Raw genomic sequence first — 10,587 nt, forward strand, 5'->3', positions numbered from 1 at the left:
GTCCCCGCACGGCCCCACCTCCCCTCCCGGCCGCCCGCCCCGCGCTCCGCCCGCTGCGGAAGGGCGGCCGCCGCCTCACATCCGCGTCCGGGAGGAGGCCGGCGGGCGGCCCGAGCCCAGGTGGGGCCGGGATGGGTCGGGTGAGGGGCGGCGGGGCGGGGGCGCTGCCCTGGGCACGGCTGCGGGCCTCTGGGTTGAGCCCCGCGGCCTGGGGAGGTGTGACCGGTACGAACTCCGCTCGGTTCCCGGTGTCTCTGTGCTGCAGGTGCCCGGAAGGCTTCCGTCGCCTGCGCTCGTATCCCTCGTCGCCGAGGCGGCGGCTCGGTGATGGCGACCATCTGCGAGCTCCCCGAGGACGTCCTGGTGGAGCTGCTTTCGCTGCTCCCAGCCCGGGACCTGATCCACGGCTGCAGGCTGGTCTGCTCGCAGTGGCGGTACGTGGTGGACCTGACCACCCTGTGGAAACGCAAGTGCCAGCGCGAAGGGTTCTACGTTCAGGCTTTGGACAGAAGCATCTCGGACTGGAAGATCTTCTATATGCTGTGCTATCTGAAGAGAAACTTAATCAAAAATCCCCGTGCTGAAGGTTTGTTTAACTACTTAGAGCAGAGGGTTAAGATCATTTCCCAGCAGTCAGAATGAGTCAGTGTCCTGCATTATTCAACTACTGCCGGTGGTGTAGGGCTGTCCCGCCTCTGATGGGTCCATCCGGGGTCAGATCCCCAAGGAAACATCTGCAGTGAAACTATCACGGGCAAGTAAAGAATTGGTAAATGCACATCTGTGACTGAGACCAGAAAAAAAACCGAAACTGTGAGTCACTAAGGCCTCAGCACTGTGGACACTGACTGGAAAGTATGATACAGCAACAAAACTATTAGCCTAATAGACTAAATAGTCAGGCAGCTGTGTCTTTTAGTTCAAGATGCAGCTAAAATGACTGCAGTTACTCTGTTTCATTATTGACTTTCGGTTTCTGATACAGGCAAAAAGTTGCTATGAATTGTCATAGCTGCTGATAGCCACCACAAACTAATGACAACATAGTGACAGAGGTCACTTTTAGCTGTAGGAAAGAGACAGCAAGTCTGACTATTAATCAGAGTAGATTCCTGATATTTTTCTGTAGCTGACTTTTTAGTGCAAGCAGGGATAGTGGACAAAACTAATCTGAGGCCCTAGCTCTCATTTTTGTGTGTTTTTTATTTTTTTTTAGAGAGCTTTAAGCACTGGAAACTTGATAAGAATGAGGGAGATAGATGGAAGATTGAGGATCTGCCTGGACCTCTTGGAAGAGATATACCAGACCCAGAAGTACGCAAATACTTTGTCACTTCATTTGGGTAAGAACTGTATTCCTGTGACTTGGTGCTGGAAGAAAGCTGTTTCTTCCTCTGTCTACAAAAGCACTGTGGTTGGAGGACTTGTAGCAGGTCACTGAACCTTAACCCGTCTATAGGAAAATGACGGCAATTTCAACCTTTTGTACTAGCTACTCTAAAGAAACTATATACTATATACAGGATACTGCTGAGGAGTTACTTAATCACATCATGTGCTAGAATTCTCTGTCCCTACCAGGAATTTCCTGTAACTTTTTCTATGGTCATAATCACATGGGATCCCTGCTTCTTTTCCACCAAATGCGGTGGGCAGAGGTTAAGGTCTGCTGAACTGATCAGCTGGACTTACCTCACAAGGTCAAACCTCTTAACCCCTAGGAGTGCCTGGTGTATTTGTCACTCTAACAGCTTGCAATAAAAGCTGTCAGTAATGGAGGATTTACTGCTTTTACAACCTGTAAGCAGTAGTTTTGTCTTAACAACATATGCTATACAAGCACAGAAACTCTTCTTAATCCAGTTTATTTCTTTTTATGTGGAGGTGAAGCTAATAAGTTTGCTTCCCTGGCTGGTTCTGTCTTTGGAAAAAGTCATGCCTTAGCCATGTCAGCCTTGTGGGCATTCAAGGTCTGGGTGAGCTTTTAGCAAAAGCAAAGGTGTAAGGGAAACCATGAATGTTGAGAGCGATGTGTTCTGTGAAGTTGTTATATTTTCATTTCTGTTGCAGGCCATGCTTTAAGTCTCAACTTATTACGCTGAAGAAGGAAGGATACTGGAACGAGCTGATGGATGAGAAACGGCCTGAAATCATAGTCAAGGACTGGTAAGTGTGTGCACTGAAATTCTGCATAGAATTTCTGCCATTATGACCTAGATGTAAGCTGGGCCTCTGAAGCTTTTCATGCTATGTTCTTTATCCTTTGGGATCTGTAAGTCTTGAGTAAGGCATAGGCTAAATGTAGGTTTATTCAGTGGAGTATAAGAAGATGATTATCGTTTGAATAGAAAGATAACGGGAAGTTTTAGAACTCCTCCCTAACTATGGGTATGACATTCCTTTCCTCGATCCACTTTGGAGACTCTTTCTGAAGGCTAAGGAAAATCGAATGCTGTGTACACAACCCTGGCTTCTTCATTACTCCCTGCCTCTTTAGGTACGCTGCCAGATTTGACTGTGGGTGTCGTTATGAACTTAAAGTGAGGCTGCTTTCGGAAGACTACATTGTGCTTGCAGAGTTCCATCCTGAGCCAGTGGTTATAGAGCAGTGGAACGATGCAACGTGGAGAGAGGTAAGCAGCAGCTCTCCAGACAGTAGCTTTACATCAAGATTGAGACACGCATCTTTCAAACCTTACCTGGCTAAAAGTCACAAGTGGCCCTGCTTTCTCTGCTCTTCAGCCTCTTCTAACTCAAGATAAAATATAAGTTCTTGCTGTTGACAGTGCTGAAGAAATATTGAAAGATCGAGGTTGAGTTTGTAGGTGCGTGAGGTTTCCTAAAGAGTATCCCCCCTACGCTTCTGTGCTGTTTTAACTTGGTCTCTTCAAGTGTTTGTTTTTCACTGAAGCTTTTGTCTAAGTTAACTGAGTTATAGGAGCATAGCTCTTATTCATATTGAAACTAAAAACTTAATTTAAAAAACTATTGCTTGGATGTAAGTATTGCAGACACTACTTTTCCTAAATTGCTAAACATGTTGAGCTTGGTTTGAATGGCTGTTGTTCCTTATATGACAAATGCTGTACCCAAGAATCAAGCTTAACATTGTTTGACTTAGCCTTCTGCCCTTTAATCATCTAAATAAGGCTTTTTATTTTTTCCTCCCTCAAAAAGGGGTATGATGCACTTTCATTAAAAGATGTTTTGGAATGAGCCCTTCCTGAGACCAAGGCTTTCTTACCATAATTGTCCTAGTTTGAAGGTCAGTGCTGGTTTATTTAGGCAAAACAACAAGCATTTTCTTTCTCTACAGATGTCTCACACCTTCAACAACTATCCAGCTGGAGTTCGTTACATCTGGTTTCAACATGGAGGCCAAGACACTCAATACTGGGCAGGATGGTATGGGATCAGAGTGACAAACAGCAGTGTCACCATTGGACCCCAGACATCGTCGTAAAGGCACAATATAAGTGTTCTTTTTTACCTCAGGATTGTAACCAGGTGGTCTCAGGTGCACTTATTTGTCTGTACTCTCTGGGTGAATGTCCTGGCTTTGTTTTGCACAGTTGATCTGGAATACAAGCAGCTAGCACTCCTTGTTCACAGCAGACCTTCTGCAGGCCCAGCCCTTTGGAAGGACTTCTGTCTCCATCTGTCCTCCTCCTGCACCGTGGATGTTATGGCAATTACTAGTGCCCTTCCTTAGGAGGAAGACTAGGACAATTAAATATGACAACTATCTTTTTAGTTAATAGTGTTTGGCTGTAGCACCAGGACATAGTAATCTTAAATGGAAACCCTTTCCTGTTTTTGCAGCTTATGAAAGATAAGGCTAAAATGTATCCATTCAGATTATTAATCCTTTTTCTGAAAGGCTCTGCTACAGACAGACTTGTTTTGTATTGTCTTTTCCTGTTTGTTTAATTATGTGTATAAATATGTATCTTTCGTATCAGCCCTTCCACAGCATAAGGAAGCTGTCGAGCCGTTTTCATAAATGCTGTGATGCTGATACCCAATTCCTTTTAGTTTCTGTAAGTATATATGATCAAAATGGTACATGCCTTCCCTGCCCAATACAGCCCATCATTGTTTGAATAAACAGAGAAAAAGGAGGTAAGGAATCCCTTAAGGTGGATACCTTATAACTTAAGTGCCTTTTGACTGTGCTGTGCTTTTTCCTTATTACCTTTGTACTGAGTACTTGGTTTGTACAGAACAGTCTAACCCTATATAAAACGTTCAAGCAGCAAACAACCTGGATACGCAGTGTTCTTGCGCTTTTTACTTTGAGGAAGCAGGGAGGTGCTCTGCTGGCTTTTACCAAATTACCTGCCCAACAAACTCAACTCAAATACTATGAACCGTCCCTTCCACCCCTGTATAAGCAGAGACAATACTGAGGCCCTCTTCCATCCCCTTTAATAAGAGCAGGATAGCAGTATTTTTTTCCCCCTTTTCTGCTGTCTGTTATAAAAGCAGGACATCTGACAAGTGTCCTTGCTGGAGAGAGACATCCAACATGCTACTAATGCCACTCATATGTGAAGGTTCTCCATGGTTGTACAGCCTTTCATAGGAACAGATAGACTCCAGCTATGTCCTAGAGAAGGTATGGAAAAGTGACGGAAGCTCCATACGGAATACAAACCTCCATACAAAATTAAAGTACTTTCTCACTAGAGGGACGGTTGGTATGGACAGAACGCAGCCTATTTCAGCTGGGGTAAAACTTGATATTTATTGAAGACTACTTGGGACAGTCACAGTGGACAAACGCTACATAAGGCCTCACTCACCCTTGGTATAAGACCATTGCTCTAGTGGAGTATACAACAGATCCCTGGATATCACTACTAATGTGCAATGGAGATGCCCTATTTAAGGCAAGAACTGGATTTGTACAAAGCACTGACTGCACACTGCAGTCAGCTGTATCCTGCGCCCAGGGATTCACTGTAATGAAACCTATACTCACTCTCACACGCGAGCGTACATGGGAACAGGCTCTGGCTCCACATTCCAAGTCAGTTCTATATACAGTGGTAAGAGCACTTGAAATAAAGAGGCAGCAGCTGCTCTACATTCATCCAGAAGGCCAGCTGAAGAGACTGGGTTATCAAGGTATGGTTTGTGAGAGATCTTGCTCCACTGGAAGATTGTACGAGGCTTGCAGGAATGGAATCAGGTGCCTTTGTGGGCTCGTTCTTCGACATACAGCTGCATCTGGAGGAGAGAAACAAGTTCTGTTTGATAGGTAGGTGAATGGAGAGAAGTCTGCAACAGGCTAAAGAGTTTGTACCTTCTCCCAGGTTCCCTATTTTAATACGAAAAGTTTTCTGATTACATCCAGTTTCAGCCACCTCTTGGGCCAGAATGCTCTGCTCACCTTCAAGATATCAGATGTCATAGTTTTCAGTGGAATAAGCCGGGGGTCATGCATGTGCACATCTTGTTCATCAGCGAGGATCCATGGGAAATCCTAGGGGCAGGACAACAACTAAGTGAGAGCTCCAGTGACTGAGGGAAGAAACAAATGGTAATGCTGAAGGTAACTCAAAAATTCTTCATATGCTTTAAAAGTTTTTGCTATTATGCTTGGTCCCAAGACCCAGAATATCATTATTTTCAGTTAGAGCCTAAAACTACACTATTAACCCATTATACTAATCTATATTGAGCTTGCACTTCATGTATTTATTACATCAGCATTTAATTGCAACTCCGAAACGTTCAGGGCATTGATTTCTGTCTTACCTTGCAAATTCAAAGGCTGTCCTGCTATAACACCAGTTCCAGTTACTAAGCACTATAGAGCAGAATTTGGAAAAAAAGATATATATTTCACATGCCTTATATACTGTGCCTTAAGACATAAAATAACTTGCCTCTGGTGGAAAAAAGTTTCCCTGTTTCCTAAGCAAGGATACGCACAAAAAAAAATATCTTGCTTTAAGATGTGATCTACACAATCTTTTCCTGCAAGATAAATGTATTTGTGCACCCGAAAACCACAATTTTAATGTTAGCTTTCCTTGCTAGTTATTGCTAGTAACTGGCCATCTACACATGGTTGATGTGGGATGAGGTTTTTTTTGTTACTTCAAATATTTATGTTGTACATTAGAGTACTTTAAGTGACTGAGCTGGCATTATGCAGTGAATAGTGTTACAGTCTAAATCAGGCATCAAAGCAGCTATTACCTGAACTGCAGCTGGTGCACGGTAAATGTCACTTCACCCCTGAAAACTCTAATGCATTCAAAACAAAGTTGTGAAGTGCATCACAAAATTAGCAATCTAGCACCCCTTAACCTTAGCAATACTAAAATTCTTCAATTTCCATTCTTTGCTCTGCCGTTTGCTCGCACACAGGCAGCCGGTGATATCACTCACTTTTATCACCTGGATCTTCTCCATGTTCCGCGTGGCAGCCTCCCGTGTGTGAACCAGAACTGTGAAGGTACAACCTGCAAGAAAAACGGCAGGCTCCAGAGCAAGGGAAAACCAAGAGCAGCTTGGACACTAATCTATAATCATCTCAAGTTGATCAAATCATGCTCTCAGGCTGTGTGGACCTGCCTACCTGGGGGATTGTTGTCAAGCACGGCATCGCACACACTGATCTTCAGGATGAAGGCACGCAGTAATTGCTCCACGTGGGACAGCAAGGACTCCGAACTGTTGAGGAGACAGCAACTGTTACTGCCATACAGCGAAGTACTGAGGCCTGTAACTGCTTCCAGAACACCTCTACAGGTGCAGGGGTTGAATGTCATGAGCAAGCACTAACGGAAACCTTACCTAATGGAAAGGAGAGGTGGCTGTGTGATCTCAAAGACAAATCTCTCCACTGGGTGGTGCTCTTTATCCAGGATTACAACTACAACTTTCTCCACATCATTCTGCAAGAATAAATATGGTTAGAAAAAGCACTTAAGCTTTCTTCTGCCCCCCTTTATCTACTTCTGATAAAGTGGTAGTATGTTCACCTGCTGTGAGAGCAGCACTAGCAGTTATCCAAACCTTGAGCACTGTCAGATGACACTAGCTTATTAGAAGAAATATTTTTGCAAAGCTACTTGTCTATAGATGTTAAACTGATAGCTTATCTCAAAGTCATAGGGAGATGAAATTCACTAAATAGTGCTTTGGAACCAAGGAGGAAGTGCACAGTGTGCATTGCTGAGTGATGCAATGAGATGAATGTAAAACTGTCTTATTTCCAGTCTCTAAATGTAGTATGATGTCTGTAAAGAGCAGAGAATGCAAACCCTGCCAGCATTTTACATCCTGAAATATTTGCTATGGTCATATCTTTCTCGCACAAAACCTAGAGTTCAAACCTACCTTCGCTTTCCGGCTTGCAGCCCAGCATTCAAACTATTCTTCTGCCAGATGGGTGCTTAAACCTAACATTCTGCTTTCAGATACATTTAAGTTAATGCGTAGGATGATGCAACTGAAAATATAGAAATGAAGCCTCATGTTTATGTATTAGATGCAACTAAATGCCAATATTCAGCAGCAAGACAGCGCCTTAACTACAAGGAAAGGTTATGGATGTTATTTTTCTTAGTTCCTTTATAAGCTAGCATATCGTATATGGTAAATATGTAATAAAAGCTTTGCAATGAAGGCAGTATTTGTTTTCTTATTTTGTATCCAACCCCCTTGCAGTACATTGGGCCAGCCCAGGTCCTTGGTATGATCTCACCTTCTCAAGCAGTGGCTTTACACAGTGCAACGTGTCTTGGATGTACTGATTCAGCTCCGGGTGGCAGGACATCTGTAGCAAACAGAATGAAGAGTCAGCGCTGTGTTCTGATGTGAGCCAGGCCAATGCTAAACAGGAAGACTTAAACATAAGAGCGTGATGATTCCAGTCACACTTGAAATGGAATTTTTCACAACTAACTTGCCAATTCAAGCCACTAATTCTTTCATGGAAAGGTTAATGAGCTGAGGCAGATCACTGAACCCTCCCCCCAGTTATATTACTCCCACTGCTTTTGCTAGCTTGGAAGCTCCTATGTAGCATGCACCATATACTGTAGCATTCCACTTAAAACATTCCACTTAAAACCATCTCTATTTCCTAGGGAGCAAGCTTTCACATTACGTCACTGCACACAGCAGGGGAAGCATTCTACTCTTATCTGTTAAAACAAACTTTAGAAACGATTTAGTTTGGTGAGCATTAACTGACTACTGGTATTTTGCTTATCTACATGGCTGTCAGCTTCCAGGAAAGTCTCCTACCTGGACCGGTACATTGTATTTTTTCCTCTTCTGAAAGATGCCAATAGGGTAAACTTCTCTGACATACAAGATAAGGTGAACGGCCACTTCTAGAAATTCTGAAAGAACATCTGCAACAACTGAAAAACAAAAGCAATGCTGAAGGTTGCAGAGCAATAGGAAATTTTATTTTAATTCACAAGAAATTTTTAAAGATATTTTTCCCTGCATGAATTTCATCTCCTACCAAGCTGGAGGAAATTTAGGGCTAGAACAATCTTCCAACACCAATCCCATAAGCTCACATGCCAAGAAGAAATCCTGTAAGCACACCAGCTTGCAGCATAACACATTACCTTGCCCAAAATTAAGGTCCTGTCGTGTCAGTGTGGTCATCTTGCCCAGAACCTGAAAGGCAGCGCAGAAAGAGCATTTATCCCCTGGCTCCTCCAGTCTTACTACAGTCAGCTCATGGAGCCATCCGATTCCCTGGTGCCACTGAGCTCAGGCCAACAAACTGCCCTCCAAGCTCAGAAACAAGCACAGAAACACTGCTCTGACAAATCCAAAGGACCGCTGTGAAAGACTTGAGCAGCCTTTATGACCAGCAACATGTAGTCAAAAGTCCCCCATAGCGCAAAAAAATGAAGACAGCATCTTTGTTGTGTTCTGGTTTACAGCTCAAATTAACAGTCATGCATAACTTTATTTCTGATCTTTCTTTTTAATCGTGTTTTACTTTTAAAATCTGCCCTGTTCACATCTCTTCACTGTCTCTCTCCCTTTTTGACACAGTTAAGAATGGAGGATTTAAAATTCCTAAGACTTAGGCAAGTTTAGACAATCACTTCTTAGTAGCACAAGGAACACTAATTATTATTTAAAAGCCACATAAATGTTCTAGTAACATATTAGAACATACCCCTTTTCTAGGCTCTATCCTATTATAGCACAAGATCTCAGTTTTACGGGTTTATTCTCACGCCACCACAAAATATTTCTCATTTAGGCCAGGATCTGCACCTTCCATCTACCCATCCCAGGTACCCATCTGCTATCCACTAACAACAGCTCCAGAGCCTCTCTCAAATCCCAAGGAATACAAACCCTGCACAGCCATATAATTAAGTTAATTTGGAATTTGTCCTGCACGAATTTGTGACAATTTGTGACAAGGGCAGCACATCAGCAGCCAAACAGAATATCCTGTACCAACAATCAATCAGCAGATGCCGGGGCCCAACTTTCCAACAGTTTGTTACATACTGCAGTCAGTACCTCACATGTTTTAGGCTATAATGCATGTAATTGCCTATCACAAATTTTAGTGCGTTTCATTATTTTATTCATTCTCTACACATGCAAACTCTAACCTACTCTAATCAGTAACTGATCGGCCCAACGCTGCACTTAACAGACTTGCACCTATTCCTTTCAATGTTTTCCCTTTCAATGTATTTCCTTTCTTCATGGGGTCACTTCCCAGTAAAAGCAGTCCCACCTCCCCAGCATAACGCAGAGCACTCGGAGATGGCTACAGCAAGCAGGGAGCAGGCACTAGGCTGCCTGCACGTCCTCTGCGATGCTTTTTGGGAGCCAGCAATCCCTTAGAGAAGGGATTTGGGAAAGAACAGCGCAGCACAGGAGGCAGGAACATCGTGTAATTGGCAATCTGTCATCCTGACAGCGATGTCCTTTACGCAGGCTCCTGCACCAGCCCAGGGAAATGAGCACAGGCCTCCCGAATCAGCCGGCACCGCGCCCTGCCCCTTTCATGGCTTCAGAGGAGAGACAGGAGAAGCCCAAGGGAGCCTTCCTCTCCTCCTCCTCCTCCTCCTCCTCCTCCTCCTCCCGGCTCTGTACCGGCCGGCCCCGCGGAGGACAAAGCCTCAGGGCACGCACGGCTACCGGGGGTGCCTCGGTCTCGCCCTTACCGAGCACAGCCTTCACGCCTGCCTTTATTCCTGCCTCCCCCAGCCCACGGCGCGAGGTGCCGCCGCTCCCTCCCGCCGCAGGGCTCCCGAGCCCCCCGAGCCCCCACCGGGCTCCCACCGGGCTCCCACCCGCCCGTTCCCCGCCGAGAAACCGCCGGTGCCCGCCAGCCCCGTGCCGTACCGTGCCCGGCGGAGGGGAGCGCGGTGCCGGTCAGCCCCGTGCCGCTCCGTGCCGCGCCCGGCCGAGGGGCGCCCGGTGCCCTCCCGCCCCGGGCCGGGCCCCGCCGCTGCCCGGTTCCCGCCGCCCACCCCCGCCCGGTGCCCAGCGCTGCCGGCCGCGCGGCGGCGCGCGCCTGTGACGTCATGCGGCGGGCAGGTGGCGCGCCCCCTGGTGGCGGGAAAACGG

The 10,587-nt window shown here is 45.5% G+C and overlaps 2 protein-coding genes across 3 annotated transcripts; one reads left to right on the plus strand and one right to left on the minus strand.

The window, feature by feature from the left end:
• The first annotated feature begins 12 nt into the window (after positions 1-12).
• LOC310883196 (F-box only protein 6-like) lies at positions 13-7,640 on the plus strand. Its single transcript, XM_083803167.1, has 8 exons — positions 13-120; positions 266-586; positions 1,217-1,343; positions 2,071-2,166; positions 2,498-2,633; positions 3,317-5,263; positions 5,360-5,557; positions 6,382-7,640. Exons 2-6 carry the CDS (start codon positions 328-330, stop codon positions 3,461-3,463), a joined length of 765 nt encoding a protein of 254 aa, XP_083659293.1. The 5' UTR covers positions 13-120; positions 266-327; the 3' UTR covers positions 3,464-5,263; positions 5,360-5,557; positions 6,382-7,640.
• Positions 4,722-10,500, minus strand: MAD2L2 (mitotic arrest deficient 2 like 2). 2 transcript variants are annotated; one of them, XM_083803177.1, is made up of 9 exons: positions 10,363-10,500; positions 8,604-8,655; positions 8,269-8,387; positions 7,724-7,795; positions 6,811-6,911; positions 6,593-6,687; positions 6,403-6,476; positions 5,396-5,488; positions 4,722-5,232 (listed from the first exon to the last, which is right to left on the minus strand). In XM_083803177.1, the coding sequence occupies exons 2-9, from the start codon at positions 8,641-8,643 to the stop codon at positions 5,191-5,193; spliced, it is 636 nt and encodes a 211-aa protein (XP_083659303.1). In that variant the 5' UTR covers positions 8,644-8,655; positions 10,363-10,500; the 3' UTR covers positions 4,722-5,190. The 2 variants fall into 2 exon arrangements, with proteins under 2 accessions (XP_083659303.1, XP_083659304.1); XM_083803178.1 differs by having other exon boundaries at positions 5,396-5,526; positions 10,363-10,495.
• Positions 10,501-10,587: the final 87 nt, after the last annotated feature.

Source organism: Anser anser, assembly GCF_964211835.1.
Source record: "Anser anser genome assembly, chromosome: 17".
NCBI classification, from domain to species: Eukaryota; Metazoa; Chordata; class Aves; order Anseriformes; family Anatidae; genus Anser; species Anser anser.

Excerpts from the sequence above, each read along its gene's own strand:
- MAD2L2 (XM_083803177.1), bottom strand. The coding sequence starts at position 8,643 with ATGACCACACTGACACGACAGGACCTTAATTTTGGGCAAG. Across the intron at positions 7,796-8,268 it reads AATACAATGTACCGGTCCAG|ATGTCCTGCCACCCGGAGCT; the intron begins GTAGGAGACTTT and ends TGTTTGCTACAG. Across the intron at positions 6,688-6,810 it reads CCACCTCTCCTTTCCATTAG|TTCGGAGTCCTTGCTGTCCC; the intron begins GTAAGGTTTCCG and ends TCTCCTCAACAG.
- LOC310883196 (XM_083803167.1), top strand. The coding sequence starts at position 328 with ATGGCGACCATCTGCGAGCTCCCCGAGGACGTCCTGGTGGAGCTGCTT. Across the intron at positions 587-1,216 it reads CAAAAATCCCCGTGCTGAAG|AGAGCTTTAAGCACTGGAAA; the intron begins GTTTGTTTAACT and ends ATTTTTTTTTAG. Across the intron at positions 1,344-2,070 it reads TACTTTGTCACTTCATTTGG|GCCATGCTTTAAGTCTCAAC; the intron begins GTAAGAACTGTA and ends TTTCTGTTGCAG.